The sequence below is a fragment of the Phodopus roborovskii genome, unplaced genomic scaffold, assembly GCF_943737965.1.
Source record: "Phodopus roborovskii unplaced genomic scaffold, PHOROB, whole genome shotgun sequence".
NCBI lineage: Eukaryota > Metazoa > Chordata > Mammalia > Rodentia > Cricetidae > Phodopus > Phodopus roborovskii.
In genome coordinates, this window is record NW_026126514.1 from 5,528,680 (window position 1) to 5,554,363 (window position 25,684).

Genomic DNA, 25,684 nt, shown 5'->3' on the forward strand with positions numbered 1-25,684 from the left:
TCTGGCTCTACTCAGTCTTCCTAGATGTTCTTGTTTGGCTTTTTAATGCCTTTATAATAATCTTTCGGGTGTGCTTATGAAGAATAAAGACAAAAAAACAAAACAAAAAAGAAACAAAAAACAACCCAAAAAGCAAGACAGAAGATAGGCTGTAGAATTTGTACAGACTGAGTTGCAGTGCCATTCCATTGCCAAATCTGTTTTTGGTCCTTCCATGGGTGAAGTTGGTGGTGTATATGGAATACAATGAAGTATTTTTGTGGAATTTGGATATAATATACTTACGTTTTTATTTGACTGGATTCCTACCTATGGAATATCTTATATGCCTACTAATTGTTTGACCAATTCACTCTCGTGTAAAGATAGTGAGTATCGGATGAATGTTGGTTGCTAACCTGACTTCTTGTTGCAGACAAAACTTCCCTGGGGCCCCTACTTATGGTTTTACATGCTTCGGGCTGCCACATCAACCCTCTCAGGTATTGCTCTTCTGTTTGAATGCTGCATGATCTCTGTAATAAGTTCTGCTCACAGGAGCTTTACCAAATGGGATGCTCCCACGGAAGCAGCAGCAAAATAGGGAACCACTTTGTCTCTACAGGTAGCCAGCTAACATTGGAAAATATTACTCTAGCTTGTAGAAATGTTCTTCAGTTTATAGTTGTGTTACAAAACAAACTAGGGCCAGCAAGTTGGCTCAGGCAGGTAAAAGTACTTGCCACCAAACTTGACAAGCAGATTTGATCCCTGGAAGCCCTGTCAGGAAAGAAGAACTTATTCCTGATGAGTTGTCCTCTGACCTCCACGCAATACACCATCCCCTAAGCATAATAATAAAAACCACCCCTGGAAGATGGCACCATTATCGTAGGCAGGGTTGTCATATTTTAAACCCTATTAACCACCCGTTCTGTTACTTTACCATTTGGTCTCCTACTGCTGTTAGTCTCATAATGTCTCATTGCTTATTCCAAAGCCTTATTGTAAACGTTTCATATTTTAATTTTTATTATTTAATTTTTTTGTATATTAGAATCTTATCATTTTATTGTTATTGAGTTATAGGGATGCATGTTTTCTTCCATGAAATTTTTTATGATGCTGAGGACTGAACCTGCCCTGTACATCCCAGGCAAAAACTTCCACTGAGGTGTGTCCCAGCAGTATTTCACTTCTTAAATTGAATCATAACTGATATTTGAAGGAAGTGAATTATCAACTTACGTAGTTACGATGCTAATGTTTAAACCATAAAATTTACTGTTTGCAATGAACTACTTGATAATGTCTGTCACTTTTGTATTAGAGCAAATCATTGCTAGTATTTGAGGCAACATTTATTGAGCATGTATAGTGGTCAGGAGTGTTTGGTGTGATGGAAGAGCACAAAATTTACACACAGATTTGGATTTGAATGTTAGCTCTTTTATCTGCTTTGACAACTTCTTCACATTTCCCAAGCCTGACCTCTCACTGCCTGCCAGAGCCTTCGGTATTAGGTGCTGATTTTGGTGGGACAGAATGCCTGGCAAAAGCAAGCTAAGGGTTTGTATGGCTCCCAGTTGAAGTGTACACACCATCCTGGTGAGGAAGCCATGGCAGGTTCATCATCCCTTTTCTCCAGCCAATGATATCCTAACCTTCTCACACAGTGTGTTTTACCAAAAGAAGAGACCTCTAACTGATAATTATAGTACCCGATGAGAAGCATGTAGCAGAACTGTGGCTGGCCTACCACACAACTAATCCCAGCACTGTGGAGGCTGCTGGAGGATCTCTGACTAAATACTCTGAATATGTTTGCTATATAGTGAGACACTGTTCTTAAAACAAACATGCAAAAATAGGAATGTGAACAGACTGGTATCCAGGACGGAAGTGAGGAGACAGTGATACATTTATTGGGTTTAAGGATAAAACAGTAACTCTTGTATTTTTAGTATTACATAAAATGCTCAAGAAATGTTTATGGTATTGTATGTCTCTTAATTTTTGTATCTATAGTGTGTGACTTTCTTGGGGAGAAGATTGCATCTGTTTTGGGTATCAGCACCCCAAAATACCAGTATGCCATTGATGAGTATTACCGGATGAAGAAAGAGGTGTGTATCCTTTTTTAACTTTATTGATGGTTTGTCTGAGGCTTGATGAGCTCCAAGTTGAGTATGTAGGCACTCTAGGAGCCCAAAAGATAGTTCCAGTTTTTTTGTTCTGTTTTTTTTTTTTTTTTTTTTTTTTTTTTTTGCAGTGATAGATGTCAAACACAGGACCTTACATATGCCAGATGAGGGCTTTATCACCAAAGATTGCTTATTTACTTTATTAAATTAACAGATTTTAGAACTCTTCAAAATTCAGATTTCCTAAGGTAAATGTATAAAACCTATGCTAGGTTTTGTTTGCCAGTGCTAATAAGTGAGGCACCTCATATATATTAATTTGATCTTTTTATACCTTTTGATATTGTTACTTTAAAAATGAAGAAATACCACGTACCCTGTGTAAGTAGTGAGGTATTTACTGAGTTCCCCAACCCTCAAATCCCTTTGTCAGGAAAACTGCATCTCCTGTTAGGGTTAGTGTATAAAATGCTCATAACAGCACCTAGTGTATGTTGGCAAGCACATGGTAGACCAGAGGGCTTAGTGAGTCAAAAACAGGTCAGGTAAAGCCAGAAGAGGCCTGAACACAGGGTGTGTATTCTCTCAGTAAACAACAAGCAGTCTTTGGAGGGCTGTGCCTGGAGGTCAGCCTAGAAAGATCACCTGCACAGCAGAAGAGAGCCACCATGTGGTTGCTGGGTATTGTAGTCAGGACCTCTGGAAGCAGTCAGTGCTCTTAACTTATGAGCCATCTCTCCAGCTCTCAAATATGTTTTTAAAAAAAACCAAAAAAAGCGCACCATGTTCAAGCCTCCCCAGTTTGTTCAGTCCACTTCAGAAGCTTCTGGAGTCCTATCTCACTCAGGATAATTCTCCTAAGAGGTTACTCATTCTATACTGACTTGTATCTCAGGGTCCAGATAGAGTGCCACCTCCTCTATGAACTGAATGGTTTCGCTCAACTACAGGTTTTGCTGTGGTCTCTGTGCTGCTTTCTGTGTCACACCTCTCTATATGTCTTAATTTCTTACTAGACTGCAAAGTTCTTGAGGGCAGGAACTGGATGATCTGTACCTTGATTAGGTGCTTAGGGAAAAACTCACCATGCTATACCAACTAATGAATGAACCAACCTGTTAACTAGGATGACACCTTATAATTAAAGTGTCACAGTAGTTACACCTACACGTGTCCGTAGTAGGTAATTTGTTACTTTATTGGGTAAGTTAATTTAGCTAAGTAGTGCTGGGCCATCCACCTTTAAAAATAACTCTTACTTTAAGAACAGGGGAAAAGGACAGGTTTGTTTTGGTAGTGATAGTTTGTTGGTGGAATTTCTTCCAGCTAGGTCCCACTGCTTCAGCCCTAAATGATCACACAGAGACACTGTACTATTAAACTAGTGGCCGATGGCTAGGGCTTCTTATTGGCTAGCTCTCTCTTATTAACCCATAACTACTAATCTGTGTATTTCTACATGGTCTAATCTTACCGGAGAACACCTGGTATGTCCTATCTTCCCCATGTCTACATGGTGTCTCTCTGTGGCTCCTCTCTGTGTACCTTTCCTAGAATTCTTCTCATCTCTTAGTCTCACCTATCTTCCTGCCTCTATTGGCCAAACAGTGTTTTATTCATCAACCAATAAGAGAAACATATATACAGAAGGACATCCCCCATCAGCAGTTCCTTTTCAATTGACTCCCTTCCTCCATGTGTAGTGCTAGGGATCAAATCTAGATCCTCGTGTGGATGTTGGGCATGCCTTTTACCACTGAGCTATACCCCCACCCCAGAAGTATGTCTTAATTAGACACAACACTGAAGTTTGGTTTTTGAAGAAAAAGATGCTATTGAGAGAAGAAATATTTGTTCCTTTTTGGACATTACTATTTTAACTACTGACATTTCCTATTTTTTTAGGAGGAGGAGGAGGAAGAAGAAAATAGGATGTCTGAAGAAGCAGAAAGACAGTACCAACAGAACAAGTTGCAGGCTGATTCCATTGTACAGACAGATCAGCCAGAAACAGTGGTGCCTAGTTCATTTGTGAATATAAATTTTGAAATGGAGGAAGACTGTGAAGTAATTAAGGAAAGCAAACAACAGCCAGCCTCTGTCCCACCATAGAATGAAATGACATATAAAGCCTAAACATCAATCAGGAACTTTTTACATTTTGTTTAGTGTGACTTAAAACAGCTATTTATATTTTAAATTATTTAGGGGAAATCTTTCTTCATTCTTTCAAAGTCATATCTAAAGTTGGAATGCCTTTATGAGTAAATAAGTGATCACCCCCGCACCTCCATGGTGGGGAGCAAGCCACAGGCTACTTTCATGTATACTAACCAAGTACCCTAGTGATCACTAAGCCCCAGCACTTTGATTTTAAAACAATCTTCTATAAAACATAAGGACATTTAGCTAGGCATGATAACACACACTAGGGAGGCAGGGGCTGGTGGTTCTGTATGAATTCAAGGCTCACCTGGTCAGCATAATAAGCTGCAGTCTAGGCAGTAAGACCCTGTCTCAAACCAAAAACTGAAGGCATTGTACATTAAAAGGAGAGTTAAATTGTGAAGATATTTAGTTTTAGGGCATTTGTTTTAAAAATAAAGGTAAGTATTGATTACTCATCTTTGGAGCTGATAATTCTAACAGCTTCAGATTGAAGTGTCCTCCCAACATTGTCTCATGCCATGCCTTCTTTGCATTTAACATACCTAACCAGTACTTTTACACTAAGGATGGCTCAGAGTGTGTAATAAAAGGATCAAGATGGAAGCACTATGGATTTCCTTTTGTTGAGAATATTTTATGGAAAGTGTTGAATGTACTACTGTAAATATTAAGATGGGTTTTCACCTTCACTGCAAGTCACTCGTGTATTTTCAGTAGTTAATAGCTTGCTCTGATCACAAATTAACACTAGTTACTGAATGAATTTGTAGTTGTAGTCAGGTGTTGATCCCTAGTGGCTACCCACATGGCTGGCACCTTGGGTACACATACTCAGTAGTTTTGTTCACCATTGTGAAGTCACAGTAGTAAGTTGGACAGTTGATGTGAACCAGGTTTGGCCCTTTCTCTCCTTACTAGGCTATCATTTACAAAGTTGTGTACTTTGAATCTAATTTTAAGAAATATTCCTAAATATGTGTTCAGAACCTTTTGTCTGTATAACTTTGATTTATAACCAAATATGGATAAAGAGAAATGTGGACAATGTTTTAGATGCTGATCTTTTAAAAGCCTTCTCATAGCTTTTAGGAATTAACACTTACAAACTGCCCTTCTAAGTAGCATGACACTTTCCCTCTTCAATTTGTGCAATTCATACATGGATAGGTGTATTATAGAGACCCGCCAGTGGACCTCTCAGTAAGTTAACGGAAAGCTGGATTTTTAACTGACTATGCAAAGTTTAAGTGAGAGCTTCAGTTGGACTGAAATTTGTAAAGCTCAGCAAGTACGAAGTCTTCCCTGGAGTTGTGAGCAGTTGGTGAGCTCCCTTCATGGGCTAAACTATGTGACGCAGTCCTTAGAGGTTTATCTTTAGATTGTGTAGTTAGGGCCACTACAATGCAGTTTACTAAAATCCAGTCTTAGTTGATAGTTGCTAAAACATGCTGGCCTGACCTCTTCCTCTTGGTGCAGTGCTGACACCTCAGACACTTATGAGGCCAAGGCAGGTGGGCTAGGGAGATCACTAGAGTCTCTCCTGAAGTGCCAGTATCTCAGAGTTTACACCACAGCTTGTGATTACAGTAGAAGAGGAACCACCTGCAAAGGCTCAAGGTTTCCTCAGTTTACTTTTGCTGCTTGTTGGGCAGCAGCTGGTTTGTGACGTTTGGAGTTATTCACTGTGCCTTATATTTTTATACTTTGGTTTATGCAAGTTATAAAGTTTATCATAAATGCACTAAACAGTTTGCTTTATTTTAAGTCTCTGTCACCCCTTCCTACTTTCCAGCCCTGAGTAGAATTAGTTTCCCCTCTGGATCACACTCCATGATGTTCTATTTTCTTTTGAAATCCCTTTTTATTAAAAATTGAACATAAGCCAGGAGTGGTGGTACACGCCTGTACTCTCAGCACTAGGGAGGCTGAGGTAGGATCATGAGTTGAAGGCTGGCCTAGACTACATATCAAGATCCTTATTTCAACAACAACAAAAAATAACAAAAACCCATAAATGGAGGTTGGGGATGCGGAGGGAGGGGAAGTGTGATTGGTATGTAAAATGAATAAAATATTTAAAAAGCATAAAAACATGAGGTAGTATAAAGAATTAGTAAATTCTCTAACAAAAACCTTTTAATAAAAGGTACAGTTTTGTAAATGTAACTTGATAATGTTAATAAAACTAGACAAAATTTTATACTTGTGATTTTAATGAAAACAAAATATTGCATAGTTTTCTTAAAAAATACAATCTCAAGAATTTGGGGGGCTGGCAAGACGACTCAGTGGGTACAGTTCTTGCTGGTAAGCCTGACAACCTAAATTTGAGCTCCAAAGCCCATGTGGGAGAAGGAGGAACTGACCCTTAAAAATGTCTACTGACCCCCATGTGTGCTTTAGTGCTCACACACAGTAAATACATGAAAGCTTGGAGGGGAAAAAAAGCATGGTGGCACTCACCTGTAAACTCAGCACTTGGGATGGCTCTCTATGGTTTAAGGTTCAAGGCCAACCTAGTCCACATAGCATTTTCCAGGCAGTCAAGGCTACTACGTAGTGAAACCATGTGTCAAAAAAAAAAAAAAAAAAAAAAGTCACATCTAAAGCTTTTGAATCCCGAAAAATGTAGTGGGCTACTTTGATGGAAAAGTTTGATGTCCTTAATATTCATGAAGAACAAATACTGTAATCCTATATGAATACCAGAAATAGTCCATAAACTCAACATCTACTTACAGCAAGTCTGACTTTCTGTTCCTGAGCTAAATGGAACTAGAACTTACCACTTAATTAAAAAAAAAAAAAACAAAAAAAACAAAAAACAAACAAACAAACTAATTGGTCCTATTACTTTGAAATTGTTCCAACCGCAACCAGAAGTCTAGTAAGCAAGATATGTGTGGTGTTGTACAGGCATGAGACAAGTTTTATTTAGGATGTTTCTAGGGATCCTGCCTCAAAGGTTTGCATGCAGCATTCAGGCTTTGTCTTTATGAAGGCAGTCTGGTCTCTGAGAGCTCACGTGTCATCCAGATCTGCAGAGTTCTCATTGTCATTTGCAACAAGGGCTTCTCTGTTCTCGTAAGTCCAGAAGCCGTTCAGATCAATGAGAATGGTGGTCACTGTGTCTCCTTGATTGCTGTTGATTAAATCCTGAAGTGAGATTTTCAAAGGATCCTTTGGTTTTACCATGTCAAAGATCTCATCCTGTATGGAAAAAACAGTAATAATGAAAGCTGGTGGAATTTCTGCCACAGATGTAAATTCGGGATATTTAAACCACTGTACAATTTTTATTTCAGTTTTTTCTTTTCCACTTAATAGGTATCTCCTTAGCCACAGAATTTTCTTGGGCGATTCCTTAGCTGTATGATAATTGTTTCTCATTTTAAAGATGAAGAAAATGGGCTCAGAGTTCAATTCAAGCTCATAGCTAATGACAGAGCTATCTAATATAGTATTCTTTGAATGCAACTAACTTACACTTCTTATTGCTTTCTAATGGTGGGGCAAAGGCCGGGCATGGCATTCTCTTCCACTCCCAGTGCTTGGAATCAAGCACCCAAGATGTCTCTCACCAGGCAAGCATTTCTACTAAGTGACATCACTATATCTTTTAAGTAAGAGCTCAGCTAAGTAATAAAGATTCAAGTAGTTCAGAGATAGTGAAAAACCTTTATTTCTAATAATAATAGCAATTTTTATTCTAATCCCAATATGGGAGGAATGGAACTCCATATTAAAGAATTAGTCATACAAAATAGCAAAATGGTGCCGTGCCAAGACTTAACCAGATTCATGGAAGAACCTCTTCTATGTTATAAATATCTGCAAGGCAATATCCTGTGTTTCTTGTTGTTTTGGTTTTTCGAGAAAGATTTTCTCTTTAACAGACCTGGCTGTCCCGGAACTCACTCTGTAGACCAGGTTGGCCTCAAACTCAAAAAGACCAGTCTGCCTGTGCCTCCCAAGGCATGCACCACCACTGCAGGCATTTTCTAATCCCGTGTAGTAAAATTCCTCAAGAATATTTAGTAGTTAGCATAATAAGCTGTTACAGTTAAAAAAATTTATAGAGTAAATCAAGTTCATAAAATATAAACTCAAACTGTATTCTTTTTCCAGATTGGTGGAAGATTAATGTGCTGGTTCTTAAATCCATGTTACAGAGTTTGAAATTCCCCCTATTTGTGTTGTATCAGAATGGTCCTTCAGGCTTATTCTTGATTTATTATGCTACTCAACTAAAACCAAAAAGATCCTACTGAGTGTTTCTTTCTAAGAAACTGACTAAATGCCAAGTAGCAGCATATATTTCAAATAATGATGGTTTTCTAGATCTATATTTGTATATCTCTGTGTGAATGCTACATGTATGCCAGTACCCACACCGGTCAGAGGAGGCTGAAGATCCCTGGAGCTGGAGTTACAGAAGGTTGAGAGCTGTCAGCATTGCCTTGCATGGGTGCTGGGAATAAAATTCAGGTCTCTGTCGCTTTTACCCTCTTTGCCATCTTTTCAGACCCGAGTAATGATAATTTTCATACTGAAAAAAGGGTGTTTCTATAAATCTAATAGATCAAAGCATGCAGGCTCACTGAGGCAGCATACTAAAAAAAGGGCTTGAACCTAAACAGTCCTCCAGATGAATGTGGAATTTACAATGAAAAGGGCTGATAAAGGATGCAAGCTTTTTTTTTGACAATTTTCAAAAATGAATAACTTCATGAGAACACAAGACTGATAGTGAAATTATCAGCTATGTCAATCAGTAAATCCAAATTTGTCTCAATTTCTGATGATGTAAGAATCACTTCCCAAAAAGTAACAGCAAAAATCTGATTTGGAAAAGTGATTTATAGTTCATAAATTACTTTCATATAAAGTTGGATATAACATTACCTAATATTATTATAGTTATATTATCTGATGTTATATAAGGAAATAAAAAACAAACCTTGACATCTTGAAATGAAACAGGATCCTGTCCATGGATTTTCATTAGTTCTTGTATGGCCTATATTTAATGATAATAAATCCATAAATAAAAAATTAAGCCTATAATCAATCCCCATCCCCTTCTCACCCCAGTAGGGGTCCAGTTTCACACTGTTTATAAGCTTCACCATTCTTCTGACTTCTCCACTTCCAGTCCACAACTAGACCTTTCTACACTTACCCTGCAGCTATTGAGAACTTGGGGTGAGGAAGGAGGGTTAAGGATGAAGGCTGCTGTTACTATTTCCAAAGGCTAGCTGAGTCCCTCCCGCTTGTTTTTATAAGAGAATACTGAAAAAGATGTGTAGCAAAATCAGCTTTACTTCACTATTATATATCTCCTAAAAATAAAAGAATAAAACACGCTTGATTTCCATTTTAAATCTTTTATAGTAATCCTCTCAAATTTAAAATCATTAGGTAAAACTGTCAATAAGTAGTTTAAACCAAATAATCTACCATATCTTAGGGTACAATGCTCCTTTACCCAAACCACACTTACCCTAAAGAAATAATTAAGGGAAAAGACATTCAGATATCCCTTGTTCTCAATGTCCAGCAGTTTGAAAATATACTGCAGAGCTGCAGGCTCCTTTCTGTTTTCTAAGGCGAGAACAAAGTCCAGGTAGGTCTTATAGTCCTTACAAAAGAGAAAACATTTACAGTAATTTTAAGTGAGTATCTATCAAAATGAAGGTATTTTATAATCACAGATGGCAAATTTGACTATTTTTTAAAATATGAAATAAATTCATTTGTGCACTTAGTGTTGGTTCCTAGGAATTCTATGTAGGCACTAATCTAGGACAGTTCTAAGAGACCCACCTCATTTTTCTTTTTCTCTCTCTCTCTCTTTTTTTTTTTTTTTAAGTTTTTTGAGACAGGGTTTCTCTGTATTGTTTCGGAACCTGTCCTGGAACTAGCTTTGTAGACCAGGCTGGCCTCGTACCTCCCAAGTGCTGGGACTAAAGGCATGCGCCACCAACGCTCAGCCCCCGCTCATTTTCTGAGACTTTTGCTTAGCTTCCATATTATAAAATTGTCAAGACAGTGATTATTTTATGTTGCTATTCAGTTTATCTTCATTTCAGTATAATTTATTTGAATTTATTTTCTCTAGAATGAACATCAGTCTACTTAAGTTGCTATTTAGAACCCACTCATCCATGTCTGTGGGTTCCATGTGTATGGATTCAATCATCTGAGGGCTGAAAATATTTGGGTACAAGTTTTAATTTGTACCTAACTTAGATTTCCCTGTCATTAATACATATACAACATAGTGCAACTACCCAGCATTTATACTGTATTAAGGATTACAAGTAGCCTAAAGATGATAAAAGTATACCAGTACATGTGGCGTCTGTGGATGCTGGTACCCAAAATGGATTCTGGAACCAGTCTACAGAGTCAAGTCTGAGCTTGTGGCTTGCCTATCACCCACAACTTTGAAAGCTGAAGCAGGAGGATCTGAGATGAAGCCAGCATGAGCCAGCAAGTTTCTCCAAAACAAAAGAAAAAAGGAATCAGATGATTTCCAATGGAATGAGGAGTTTGGCTCAGTGGTGAAGTGCTAGCCTCACAAGCATGAGGGCTCAAGTTCAATCTCCAGACCCAAGTAAAGATGCCTGGGATGGTGGTGTGCTTTTGTAGTCCTGAAGCTGGAGAGGTGGAGAACAGCATCCTAAGGGTTTGGTGGCCAGCCAATCTAACCTAATTAGTGCCTCCAGAGAGATCCTGTCTCTGCATTCCTAAGGATGACACCTGCAGTTGTAGACCTCTAATATACATAGGCATGTAAACTTGCACACATACTGACAGAAAAATTTAAAAATTACAAATGGAAGTGAGAAACATGACAGAATGTATATTGAAAGGGGGACTTAAAAGCTACTTGTCTGCATTTTTTTATTAATTTTGCTTTTTGAAACAATTTCTTTCTCATCCCAGGCTGTCCTGGAACTCACTATATGGCTCAAGCTGGCTTCAAACTAAAGGATGTGAGTTTAATAAGGTGTGAGCCACCATGCCCGGCAGAATACCTGTCTTATATAATAACAAGAATACTCGGAAAAGATGTTCACATTCTTGGATGGTTTTATAAGATGATTAAAAATGTTATTTGTGCCAGGCAGAGGTGGCTCATGCCTTTACCCCAGCACTCAGGAGGCAGAGGCAGGTGGATCTTTGTGAGTTCAAGGCCAGTCTGGTCTACAGAAAAATTTCTAAGATAGCCAGGGCTACACAGAGAAACCCTGTCTCAATAAACAAAAGAGTTAAGGAGCTTTATCATGGCTTAACTCCATCCACTTAGGCCCTCTGATCTTTACTATTCAACAGAAGGCATCAGTTTATGATAAGCCTTTGGCAGTCTACATCAGGAGGTGTGGAGTCATTTTTCCAAGAGCAGTGCTTGCATTACAGTGGCATAACACAATGTAAGAGCACACTCTTATTTGGACACTTTTTAAGAGGCTTTGGTTTGGAAAATGATGTCCTTACTATGTTTCTCAATTTGTTTTGAGATGTCTACAGCAGTGGTTCCCAACCTTCCTAATGCTGTGACCCTTTAATACAGTTCCTCATGTTGTGGTGACCCCCAACCATAAAATTAAGTGTAATTAGACTTCCATGTATTTTGAGAGGGGAGAGGACAACTGCACACGTTATCTTCAGCTACTAATGAAGACACAGTAATCCAATATGATTCTCAGATTTAGCTGGCTGTGGCAGCTTCACAACCAACCCCCAGCAGTTAGGAGACTTCAGCAGGAGTGCCCACACAGCAAGTTCCAGCCAGCCTTGCAATAGAGGGGCTTCTGTCTCAAATGATGAAGGCAATGGGGCTGATTTAAATCTGTGTCAGACCTGGCAATTTAATGACTGAGATATTTATATAGAATAGGGCTACAGGTCTGGCAGTGGTAGTACATGCCTTTAATCTCAGCACTTGGGAGGCAGGTGGATCTCTGTGAGTTGAGGCCAGCCTGGTCAACAGAGCTAGTTCCAGGATAGCCAGTGCTATTACATAGAGAAACCCTGTGTTAAAAAAAGAAGAAGAGAGAGAAGAAAAGAAAATGGCTTATGGAAACTGTAGGAGCCTAGGTTTTTAAAATTTTAACAGCAGATTTCAATACCATTTCTCCATCATAAGTGAGACACTCCTGGAAAACCCGGTCTAAGAAGACATTGGTCATGGTTGCTGTTCCATAACGGGAGAGTTCTTCCTTACTGAGCATGCCGTTGTGATCTTTATCAAGATTCAAATACTGACCTTAGAAAAAAGATGACAGGTACATACTCAGGACCAAAGTATTTTCTAATTAACCACAAAGGCTGGGCATTAACAAAATGTTATTTTATTACCTAACAATCTGAAATGGGACTAATTACATGGTAGTAAAGGTAGTGGCTTAGAGGTAATAGTTGGTGACCCTTCAAATCTTGACTGGAACAACTACTAAGCTAAATCCACACAAAAGGCCCAGTATGAAGCTTGTGGTCTTTGGACTATTTCATTTACATTTTTGTTTTTAGTTTGCAACCAGTTAGAACATTCATAGGTCTCTAAACTTGGTGTGTCCATAGGAAGCACAAAAAAATGCTTTCAGCTTAAGTCAGAGATAATGGATCCTAACTGAGTCAGGAGACCATCCAAAATGATATTGTAGGAAACTAATAAAACTCAATAAATCCAAATCGTTCCCTAGTACCCCTCTGTGTGCATCTTGACAATAGCATTTCATCATAAAAGAAGACAACAGTTGTTGTTCTGAGCCAGTGACAATGAATCAGATTACACCATTCTACTGAAAACAAAGCATAGCAATTATGGAGAGTTGCACAAAATTCAAACATTAGTAACATGTGAAGTACATCTTAGTAGCCTAGAGTAAGTACTAACTCTTAAGTGGGGAAAATACTCTGGTTTTAAGGTAAATAGCTTGTATATAAAACTGGCCTCTAAACCCCATGGGGAATGAGTAATGACACTTTAGTAATGGGATCCTACCGTAGACCCTCAGGGCAGAAGGAGCAGAAAACCAGTTTGTTTCTTGACTCTCTTTGGACAATTCCTCATCCCTTAGCTAAAGAAACAGAAATATAATTAGAAAATTACAATTATCATGTGACAAAATTAAATAGTTTAATAAATATTTACCTCCAGTAAGTCATCTAGGAAGCTGCATGCTAAAATATCTTGAATTTTGATCTTCCCTTTAAAAAATATAATGAGAAACACAATTTTATTTTGAGAGCAACTTTTGTTTGTGTTTGAGACAGGGTTTCTCTGTGCAGCTTTGGGGCCTGTCCTATAACTTGCTCTGTAAACCAGGAGCTCTCAGCTCTCTCTCCAGCACCATGTCTGCCTGTACATTGCCATGCTTCCCACCATGACGACGATGGACTAAGCCTCTGAACTGTAAGCCGCCCTGATTAAATGTTTTCTTTTATGAGTTTCTGTGGTCAAGGTGTCTTCACAGCAATAGGCCATTGAGGCAGTAGGTGACATCCCACCATCACATAACTGGTTATAGTCAGTGTGAGAATACTTTGAAAGATCTTTATAGAAAGAAAGGCATTGTGGCCGTCTTGTACACTCGTCCTCTCTTCTGAGATTTGCCAGATGGTGTTGCTGACATTAGAAAACAATGGGAAATGGTAGACTTGTCTAATGTTGAGATAGTATGCAATAAATAATATTCCAATATTTAGATTACACACACACACACATATATATTTTTTTTTTACCTGTTCTTAAAGGGTCCAAAAAGAAGAAGAACTTCCTAACTGCTGTACAAACATAAAAGGAGTAAAAGGACTTTTCCAACCCATCTAATTGTGGCAAAGTAGGAATGAGTTCCAGTATGTAGTTTTCTAAGTCCTGGAAACAAAACAAAATGTTGGTTAAATATCTTGCCTTGATTTCTTCACTATGGCAGACTAGAAGCTGGAATTATAAGCCAAATAAACCCTATTCCTCTTAAGATTGCTTTGATTAGCAGGGTGTTGGTGTCACACGCCTTTAGTCCCAGCACTACGGAGGCAGAGGCAGGTGGATCTCTGAGTTCGAGGCCAGCCTGGTCTACAGAGCTAGTTCTAGGACAGGTTCCAAAGCAACACAGAGAATCCCTGTCTCAAAAAAAAAAAAAAAAAAAAAAAAAAAAAAGATTGCTTTGGCTAAAGTTTTTTTTTTTTTTTTTTTTTTTTACAGCAAAAGAAACATTAGGACACTAAGTCAATATGTTTAAAACTCTCTGGCATATTTGGAAGGCAGAGGCAGTAGGATCACTGAAAGTCCCAGGCCAGACTGGCTACAAGGGTTGCAAAATGAGACTTTGTCTTTCAAAATCTAAATGGAAAAATACAAGTCTCCTGTGCCGGTTTATATTTAACAACTTTATTTTTTACTTTAACTATTCTAAGTAAAATATGCCTGGTAGATCAGAGACATCTAAGTTCATAAAGGGACAGGCACCTCAAGCCTGTGTCAAAGATGAGCTCTTCTTGGCCTTTATCTGCTTTCTCCCAACTTTACCAGTGTCCCATTCCCTATACCACACATTCAATCTAACAGCAAGGTGTGTGATTTCTTTCTCTCTCTCTTTCCTTTTTTTTGGGGGGGTGGTAGTAGAGGTGAAGGTAGGATGTCCAAAATGTGTACTAAATGAGAACTATTTTTAGCTTTTGGAGGGTATTTTTAGGGTGGTGGTGGTGAAAAAAGTTCTCAGGCTTGCCTCAAACTTGTGAGTAACCTCCTGCCTCAGCCTCTTAAGTCCGGAGTTTAACAAGTGTGAGCTATGCATCATGCCCAGCTTCGTTTCTAGCTTCTTCTACGCTCATCTTTCATCTTGGCCACTCTCACTTTTCCCTCACATTACTACGATAGACAGCTGCCTGTTATTTTTACCTCCATCCTGTGCTCTTATAATCTTCCATAATGTATCCAGAGCGACCATGGGACAGGCGAGATGGTTTAGTGGGTAAAGGCGCTTATAGCCAAGCCTGATGACCTGAACTCAATTCCCAAGTCTCACATGATAAGAGAGAGAGAACCAACTCCTGTAAATTATTCTCTGACCTCCATATATTCACACATAAAATGAAAAACACAAACAAACAAAAACCAAAATCCAAACCACACCCTGACAACTCACTGGAACATTCCCTGGCTTCTTCTGAATCTCAGAGAAAATGCTGAGCTCTTCCCTATAGTCTAAGAGGCTCATGTATGAGGTCACTATCTACTTCTCAGACTTCTGCCACTTCAGCTTGTGTTCCAGCCACACTGGCTTCCATTCCTGCAGAAATAAGCAAAGCCAAGAGCCCTTTCCTGCAGTGTTGGTCTGCATCTTACAGGACAAGAACAATACTGTGCCCCTGGGAGGGACAAAACGATGATCTGAATAATTAACTCATTAGCTTATTGATATTTATGCCCAATAGGCCTTCTCTCTTAAGCTCTACAAGAGGACTCCATATTGGAAAATAAAATATAAGCCCAAAAGAAATATAACTATACAATTTAGGTAACTGCCAAAAATACCATTTGGGTCATGAGGTTTTAATCCCATTCATAACCTAATGATATGAATGCCTATAGGAAATAAATATCTTCTTGGTAACCCTTTAGGTCCCTCTAAATGTATGGGTAAAAGCAAAGCCATATTAGCTTTTTTCCTATGTTCTATAAAAAAGAATCTTTTTGGTCTTTATTAAAATAATAAAATAATTCATACATGAGAATAACCACGCTGGTGAGATGAGATGGTTCAGCAGGTAAAGCGCTTGCTGTGCAAGCCTGAGACCTGAGATGGAGCCCTAAAATCCATGGAAAGGGGAAGAGAGCGAACCAGCTCCATCAAGTGTTCCTTCAGTCTGCACATATGTTCTGTGGCACATGTGAGCCCTACCCCATCTCTCTGTAGCCCCTAGAGGGACTGGCTAAGGAGATGGCTCAGTGGTTAGGGGCTTGCTTTGCAAGTGTGAGGACTGGAGCTCAGATCCCAGAACCTATGTCAATGACAGTGGGCATGGTAGTCTACCTGTAACGTCAGCCTTGGACGACTGACCCAGGATTCTCCAGAGCAAACTACAAACTAGCCATGTGGCGAGGTCTGGTTTGATTCAAAGAGCCTGGCTCAATGAATAGGAAGGGAAGTGTGATTGAAGATGATCCCTGATCAAATCAGGTCCCCGCATGTGCTTGCACACATGCCAAACATGAACCATTCACAAAAAATCCAAATTCTCTCTCTCTCTTTCTCTCTCTCCTTCTCCCACCCCTCTGATTTCACTACATAGTCCTAACCAGCTTGGCCAAGTGGTCCTTGTGTCCTGGCCTCCTAAGCAAGGATTACAGGTATGTAGCACCACACCCTACTCTCATCAATCATTTTTAAAACCTGTTTAGATACATTCTATTTATTCATTGACACTGTTTTGTTGGTAGCTCAGGCTGGCCTGGAACTATATATGGAGCTTCAGCTACCCCTGAACTCCCAACAATCCCCCTGCCTCAGCCTCTACAGTGCTCAGCTTCATTTTCTTTTTAAAAAGATCAAAAGATATTTTAAAAGGCTAGAAGAAAAGAACCTATAGATCGATTTATGTGGTCAATATATACAAGATCTAACATGTTTACAGAGGTAAAAATCAGGCGAACTAAAGCTATGAAGACAAAATCAAGCAAAGTAACATTTACATATAAGCACAAGTCACTTAGTGATGATTAATGTTAATATTTTGGTGTTTATTATGGTTATTAAATTTAGATCAATACTCACTGATTCCCGAAGGTACCCTTGCCCAGCAACATCATATAAACTGAGTCCTATTCTTGTTTGATGCAGCCAAACTGTCCATAAATAAGAAAATCACATGTAAATACTAAGATCTGTTCTTTACACATATGAGATAAAAAAGTAAGATGCTAGACTAGAAGTACAGGCCATTCCAGAGCTTCATAAAGCCACTGTCACACACATTAAGTAACCAGTGGCCCCTAAGCCATTTAAACCGAAAGAAAAAAGCCATGAAATATTAGATTTCAACAATTCTGCCATGATTACTGCAGTGAAACTGATACCCTTAGGGACATTGTTTTCTGCCTATTAAACGTGGTATTCCACCCAACAGGGAGACCTAGCACAACACTGTGTCTTCAGTGAAGCTTGAATCCTCCAGAGGTTAATTACTGCAGTCAAATCTATTAATTAACAATGGTACACAGTAATACTCCACAGGCCATATAGTACTAAGAAGATTCATAACAACTCCAAAAGGTTTTAATACAGGCTTCTTGAAACCAAGACTACAAATGTGGGTTTGAGACTATCCCTTCAGACACATTATTAGTGAAATAAAATTAACAGTAAATTTAAATTATTTCAAATCACCCATTTAGCAGAACTCTGTTCTGCTAAGAGTGAAATCATAGTGAGGACACTGTGGTAACAGGGACAGAACGGCAGGGAAAGGTCCTTTGGGGAGTCTACCCTGAAAACAGAAAAAGTGTAATTGCTTTTGATATCCCTACTTTGCCACTATCCTTAGGGTACACAAGGCTTCTGTTTAAAATAAATGGCTCAGTGGTTAAGAGCACTGGCTGCTCTTCCAAAGGACTCAGGTTCAATTCCCAGTACCCACATGGCAGCTAACAACTGTAACTCCAAGAACTGACACCCTCACACAGACATACATGCAGACAAAACACCAATGCACATAAAATAAAAATAAATAAATTTAAAAGATAAATAAAATAATGAATTCAATTTTAATACAGAAACTCCTACCTCTATACAGTGCACAGCAGAAACGTAACAGCATAAGAAAAAAACTTGTCACACAGAAGTAAGTGTAGACCAGTGCCTACTTGATTCCAGACAAAAGTTCAAATTCATACACACATCAAATCACCTTTTCGCATGACGTAGTTAAAGAACTGCATGATGGAAATTCTCCCATATGAGTCTGTATGAAGGAGTTTGGCAAAGACTTTTGCAGTAAAAAATTGCCTAAAAAAAATGAAAATTAAAATGTTCTATCAGCAGTACAAAAATGACGTCTTTAAGAATTAGCAAACATCATAAATTCATACAGTTAATAATCAAAGTAAGAGACTCCCCATACTTCAAAATTTGAAACAGTAAGTTATAAATATTTGCATTCTTTCTTTGCATTCTTCAAAGAGCGAATGACCTAGGTACATGCATGCCCTCATCTATTGAAGCTTTGGCTCAGCTGCCTATTGTGATGGCCTAGTATAGGCCTAGCCATAGTAAGGGGCAGGCCCCTCTGCAAAGCTGCCCTCAGGTGCCAGGATGCAGAGTGCTCCTAAGTTGCAGGAGAAAAGTCAGTAGGGCTGCTGGATAGAGTCATCCATCACATTATCCACCCCACCATAGGAGTGATAGATAACGGAACTAGATTGGTATTCAGCTCCTGTATCTGTGTATAAAGGTGATAACTGAACAAACACTGCTGAATGCCTGCATGAATCCAACATCTCTTACTGTGTCATGTCACCCACTCACAGGTATAAGACAGCAACAGGGCTTCTAAAACAGACATGCACAGCACTGAATAAACAGCATCAGTCATTCTGAAGAAGGTTATATTGAGAAGGAAATAAACCAAAGCATGTAGAAGAAAGAGTAAGAAAACTCCCCCTCCCCCAGAGTTCCTTTTATTGTTGTTTGGTTTTTAGAGACAGGATTTCTCTGTGTATCCCTGGCTGTTTTAGAACTCCTTTTGTGGACCAGGCTGGCCTGGAACTCAGAGAGATCTGCCTGCCTCTGCCTTCTGAGTAATAGGATTAAAGGCATCTCCTGCCTTGTTTTTGAGATATAATCTCACTAGGTAGCCCTAAGCCAGCCTTGAACTCAGAGATCTGCCTTCTACGAGCCAGGATGAAACACATGTGCCACAATACCCAGCTAAAGAGTTCCTTTGAAATACCAAGTGCATATCTTCTCTCAGCATAAGAAACGTGTTTGGAAGAAAGGGGGCAGCTGATTGTGTGTGCTGTACTTCTAGCACAAATGAGGCTGACTCATGAGAACTGCCACATGTTTGAGGCAGCCTGGGCTACAGAGTGAGTTTCAGGTCAGCCTGGGATGGAGCGAGACCAATTCAGATCAAACCAAACTAAGCCAAGCCAAACCAACAACAGCAGTTTTCTCAGCAGAAACTTTTGCTTCCCTCTCTGCTGCTCTCTAATGGATCGGGGATCTACCTTTAAAGGCACCTGAAAACCACTACCAGCACTTGTGATGAGAACTGGCTCCAACTTTGTTTACATAACCGCTAACAGAAGAGCCATCACATTCCTGGGGTGACTACATCGCCATGTTCTGTAAATGCAGTATTTCTAGTCTAGTAAATCATGACTGTAATTTTACCTATGGGATCAATCCTGTAGTAAATTTTCCTAGGACACGAGATAAAGTGTAAATGATTTAATATACTAGCCATGATGTATATAGTATTTAAAAGGTTATTTATAATTTCAATTGAGTTAAGTTCATATTTCAAAATGCTGAACAGCAATAATAGTTTAAAAACTATATTAAAGAGTTTGTCTAAAAGGAATATCATGGTCTTATAACCACATAATAGAAATATTATGTTTGAGTAGATGTGGGTTGCTGTAAAGACCATGTAAGTATATAAATTATCATGAAGCACTAAATATCCACAAAAGCCCACTGTGGCGTTTGTATACTACGAAGTTCCTGCTCTTGGGTATACATCTCCAATCTGGCTGTGAAGCTACCACCTCAGGCGGCCAGTTTGTGCTGTAGACACAAACTCATCTTCTACTCATTATAGCTCTGGATGGCTGAGTTTAATTTATCATTTGGCTTACCTTTTGTGTACCCTTAAAATGTGCTTTATAGTAAATGAATCTTATTTATATTTAAAAGAGTAAAAAATTAGAAAAAGCAAACCTTTGCTAAGTTAAAAAGTAATGAAGACATAAAATCATTAAATGGCATTATTTTATTTGTTTGTTTGAGACAGGATCTTGCTGTGCAGCATAACACAAACTAACCTTGAACTCATAATCCTCCTGCCTCAGTTTCTAGAGTGCCCAACTTGGTATTTTCCCCCACACCCCATCATCCCTCCCTCCCTCTATCTCCCTCTTTTGTGATAGGCTCTTACTATGTGGCTCTGGGTAGCCTGCTATGCAGACCAGGCTGGCTTCAGAGTCACAGAGATTCACCTGCTTCTGCCCATGGAGTGCTGGGATTAAAGGTATGTACACCATACTCAGTGGCATGATTTTTATTAATAACTTCATAGCATCATTCTTCCTCCTTGCTGTTTTATTGCTTTTCATTAAGCTGAATGCTTCAGTCCCCAGAGTATTGGCATCAAAATGTGAACTACCATGTATCCCTTTCCTCTCTTTCATCCAAGACAGGAACTCACGGTGGAGCCCATGCTGACCTTGAACTTGTGATTATCCTCCTGCATCCGTCTCTCATGTGTTGGGCTTACAAACAGGTGCTACACACCCAGCTCTTAACTCCACAACAACACTTTCATATGTGTGGTACAGTAAACATGTGTGGCTGTGTGCACATGGGCATGTGGGTACATGTAAAAGCCAGAGGGTGATGGCCATAACTCCCCCAATGCTTTCCACCCTACTTTTTGAGTCAGATCTTCTCACCGAACCTGGAGCTCACTGATCTGCCTAGCTGGCTGGCAGTGAACTTCACAGATCTGCCCACCTCTGTTTTACCAACACTGGGAGTTGCACACATATGTTACTGCACCCAGCTATACAACTGCTGGGACTCCAACAGACCAATCTCCCCAGTCTCCAATTTTTTCTTGACTCTAATTTTATCACAGTAAGTCAAATATCACACCATTGACTTCAACTCCATTGACAGTGGAGGCAATACAAATGTCTAACATAATATGTTCCTCTTTAAATCACATTATTCTTACTTGCACTTTGGTCCAGCCTTTTCACCAACCTTCAAAAAATTTTCATAATTGATCATTGCTTCCTCTCCAATCATAGGTGGTATCTGGTGTTTATCCAGCAAAAACCATAAGTTCTTAAGAGAATTAGGGAAATGAAGGTGTTATAAGTTAACAGCGATTTAAGGATGGAAATGCATCATTTCTGTCTAATAAAGTTAAAATTAATTTATGCCCCATTATTTTGATTACTACTAATAAAAAAAACCTGACACTTATTGTGCCTACTCAAGTTTTATGCTTTCAAAATATACTACTTCTTTAATCCCTATACTATGTAATGCAGGCAGCTATCTCTACTTTACACATGAAAACTAAAGCATAAAGGTATCAAGTCTATTGCCTAAAGTCACACCATGGGAGGGGGCCAGGATTTGAACTTCTGCAGAGGATGATACTGTAGTGTTTTCCAAACCTTGACAACTCATTAGGATTATGTGGGAACTTAATAAATAAAACCTCAAGAGCACTATGCTTGGAAATCAGGCCATGCAAGTTCAGCAGCTGATTCTGGCACACAGGAACACACCCTGCTCCAGAAACCTATGGCGTACTACTCTACGTTAATAATTCAAAGAGATATAACAAACTTCTGCACAACTTAAGTACAAGAAAGAAATGGATAATAGCTAAAGCCACTTGGCTCTATTCATACCTGTAATTCTTCATTATCTAAGAGTTCTCTGCTTTTCCTCTGTAGAAAGACGGCTCTAGATTCCTCTCTTAATTTCTGTAATAAGACTTCATCTTCTGCTGGCAACTAAAAGCACATTGGAAAAGTCACCTTATGTCAATATCAAATTAAACAGGACTAGTTTAGCAGTCTGGGTAAAGCCAGCATGCCTGCTGAGACGACATCACTGAGTAGTATACTTACTACTAATACCTATAATAAAAAGAGCCTATGGCTCAAAAAAGGGAAGTAACAACTTTGCCTTCTTGTACCAACTTACTGGTACAAGATTTTAATGATTTCAAAGTATTTTATCACAGTGATAAATCAACTGTAATAAAATATACAAAATGTTCAATGTAATCCTCTATTTTAAAAATATATGCTTCAGGCAGGGAGATGGTAATGCATGCCTTTAATCCCAATACTCAGGATGTAGATGCAGGCAGATCTCTGAGCTCAAGACCAGCCTGGTCTATATAGCTAGTTCAGGATGTCCAGGGCTACACTGAGAAACCCTATCTCAAAAAAAAAAAAAAAAAATTGTATAATGCATGCTTTGAATCACACTTTTGAAATTACATTTCATTTACAGATTCAGAAATATCCACTTAGACAACACTTACCCTGTAATAAAACCGGGGAATGGTCTTATAGAATTCATTTGTGCTTTTTCTACCTCCTTTCCATTCTGAGTAGTATTTGGTAAATAAATCCATTTCTTCATCTTTTAATTCTTGTTCACTTTTTTTCCCTAGTAACAAGACAGGAAAAGCACAAACATCAAATATTATTTTTACTCAGGATAGCCTATACATTAAAGTCTAGTTAACATCTGTGGTGGCAAAAAGGCCTTCAATACTGTGTTTAGATAGCAAATGTACTAACTTGAAATACTGCCTTCCATTGAAATAGCCTTCCTTACCTCAACCACTAAACTGTCCAGCACAATGAGACTTAGTGTGTTCCCTATACTTATATTTAGCATTGAAGCTTGCCTCCAGCCTCACTGGGCTCTTCAAGTCTACCATCTAATTTCTCAAAACGTTTCTGTTTATTATCTTACAAAGGTGGCACTAGGAAGGGAGTCTTCAGCACTTTGCTTCCCATAGTATTTCTTGTGCCTGTCATGTTAACTTGCAACCTTTAACAGTTTTTTTTAGTATGGCTTGGCACTATTGGAGAAAACTGCAAAATTTTGCAAATAAAACAGGAACTGAAAAGGACTAATGAGGGGCTGGAGCAATGGCTCATCGGTTAAGAGCACTGGCTTTTCTTCCAGAGGACCCAGGTTCAGTTCCCAGCACCCACATGGTGGCTAACAACTGTCTATATATAACTCCAGTTGCAGGGAATGGGACACCCTTACACCAATGCACATAAATAATTTTTTTAAATGTTTATTCTTTAAAAAAAAAGAAAGAAAATATAAAAGCAAAGGACCAATGAATTTAGTGCCATCAAGAGGTCACTAATTATTTTTCACAAACAGGAATAAGAAACTAGTAGTTTTAACCATAAAGTTTTTAAATGTTGCTATAAAGGAAACAAAAATAAAGCATAGGTAGAAGTAGGAAATTCATACAAGAAAGTTGAAAGTTGTTTTTGTTTGTTTTTTTCTCTCTTGCAGTCTATTCTGCTGGCCATATTCAGTCTAGAGCCTTCCAGAGGCCTCTGGACAAACTCTCATATCTACAATAAAACCCTCTCCGCAACAATAACTAGGAGAGGTTGTGTCCTCATTTTCATCATGAGGCACCACATAAACATGGTGCACTTCCATGCATGCAGGCTATTGCAACATGTTTGTTAGTGGTAATGGAAATGATCTAGGAGAAAAGGAAAAGTTACTAATGTATGAGACAGAGAGAATAAAATTGAAGAGAAGCCACTGAATAGTACAGACTATTCTCTTTTTTTTCTAGAGGCAGTGTTTCTCTGTGCAGCCTTGGCTGTTCCAGAACTTTGTCTGTAGTCCAGGCTGCTCTCAAACTTAGAGATCCACCTGCCTCTGCCTCCCAATTAAAGGCCTGTGCCACACTGCCTGATGACAATTTTAAGGTGACAATTCAAATTAAAAGTGGGTGTAAGGATAAATACCTAACACCTGAGAGAAATGGTAATTGAAAAGAGCTTCTAATCCCTCTTTAATGAATATATGTATATATACATATACATAATGTATTTATGCGTATATACATATTATATACATGTATACATATATTGTATACATTGTATAAATGTATATATACTATATACATTTATTTTTTTAAACCAGTTATCGATTGGAGAAGGCAGACTGGAGACAAGGGAAGATGAGAGGAATTAAGTGTGGAAGTCGCATCTTGCAGATGCGACTAAAACACACCCGTTAGCTTAGTGGACGTGAATTCTAAAGGAGAACTCTGGCCACGGTTGTTTTTCTTTTTGGTTGTGAGCCTAGCCTTTAATGGCTGAGACATCTCTCTAGCCCAGCAATATTTTTCTTTAGCGCATTCCAGCGGCCTGGGTGTTGGTGTCGAAGTGGAATAATTTAACCAGATTGATTTGGCAAGCAAGTGTGAAGGTCCGGGTGACGAACAATGTAAAACGTATTAATGAAATTTAAAATGGAGGGTTAAGTGAAAAGTGAGAGTTAAAAGGCTGCAGGCACTAGGGAAACTGAGGCAAGGAGGGTCAGTTAAGTCAAGACTGGCCTGGACTACAAGGTAACACTTTGTCTCAAAGCGGGTGGGAAGCTATAAGGATAAATTATCGTCAGTCTTGGTAAGATGGAAGGGAACCAAGCTTCTCAGTTATTCCTCATAAGCCTAAGGTCGTGGAAAACGGGTGCCCCGGTTCCGCTTTTCGTTCCTTGTAGGTCATTCACCAGGGAAGTTGGGGTCACTCTTCGGCGGATCGCTAAAGCACACTCCGCTCAGACTTTGTCAGATTAAGTTTACCAGACGCGGAAAGTATCACTCGCACTTCCCCCTCCTCCTGCCCATTCATCCCTCCGCCACTTCTAGACTGGGGCGGGCTATCTGGCGGGCGGTCCCTCCCGGACTCACTCTTTGGATCCGTGCTGGGCGACGCCAAACGCCGGCGGAGCACGTCCTTCCAGTCCATGGCTGACTCAGGCTCAGAGGACCCTGCATTTGCGGGTTGTTAACCGCTCCACCCACTGCCAGCTCCGACGTCGGACGCCACCGAGGCGGGAGGAAATTAGGCAGGACGCCTGGACGCCATCTTGGACGCGGGCGGAAGCAAAACCCGACTGCTGTATATATTCCGGATGCGGCGATAACACTAGCAGGGACGGAAAGCAGACAAGAAATAGGTGGGGGGAGAAATTATCCTTTTCATGGAAGTATCCCAGCTCACCAAACCTGATTTTAAAGGCCAGGAAGAAACCTGCGTGAGCGTTTGTTTGGCTGTGGGCCTTTGGCGCGTGCGCATCACAGGATGAGGGAATCCATTATCTTTTCCGACCTGAGAAAAGCACTTTCGTCACATCTTGTTCTCACCCTGGAGCCTTAAGAGTCTCCAAGATATAACAGAAGCTTCCGTAGCCGCCTCCAGCCCTCTTAGATACTAAAAGATTCAAAATTACCTTTCTTTTTCTGTTTATCTTCGTCAGGTGCAATAAAGAGCCTTCAATCAAGCCATTCAGGCCCTGGCGACTGATTCGGCGCGGTGCCTTGTGGGTACTGTAGTTTTCACCGCATTTATGGTT

The 25,684-nt window shown here is 39.4% G+C and overlaps 2 protein-coding genes across 2 annotated transcripts in view; one reads left to right on the plus strand and one right to left on the minus strand.

Annotated features, from left to right (window-relative positions):
• The window catches only part of Srp54 (signal recognition particle 54), a 67,015-nt gene extending 60,525 nt beyond the window's left edge, over window positions 1–6,490 (plus strand). The window contains exons 16-17 of the mRNA XM_051195852.1: window positions 2,008–2,105; window positions 4,029–6,490. Of these exons, the coding sequence (XP_051051809.1) occupies window positions 2,008–2,105; window positions 4,029–4,235 (305 nt within the window). The 3' untranslated portion in view covers window positions 4,236–6,490. The remainder of the gene's footprint in view (window positions 1–2,007; window positions 2,106–4,028) is intronic.
• A 710-nt stretch (window positions 6,491–7,200) lies between these two features.
• Ppp2r3c (protein phosphatase 2 regulatory subunit B''gamma) lies at window positions 7,201–25,468 on the minus strand. The gene is made up of 13 exons (XM_051195853.1): window positions 25,020–25,468; window positions 22,596–22,723; window positions 21,952–22,056; window positions 21,261–21,373; window positions 18,213–18,310; window positions 17,081–17,151; window positions 14,046–14,178; window positions 13,456–13,511; window positions 13,306–13,381; window positions 12,431–12,567; window positions 9,796–9,933; window positions 9,253–9,312; window positions 7,201–7,502 (listed from the first exon to the last, which is right to left on the minus strand). Exons 1-13 carry the CDS (start codon window positions 25,075–25,077, stop codon window positions 7,314–7,316), a joined length of 1,362 nt encoding a protein of 453 aa, XP_051051810.1. The 5' UTR covers window positions 25,078–25,468; the 3' UTR covers window positions 7,201–7,313.
• Window positions 25,469–25,684: the final 216 nt, after the last annotated feature.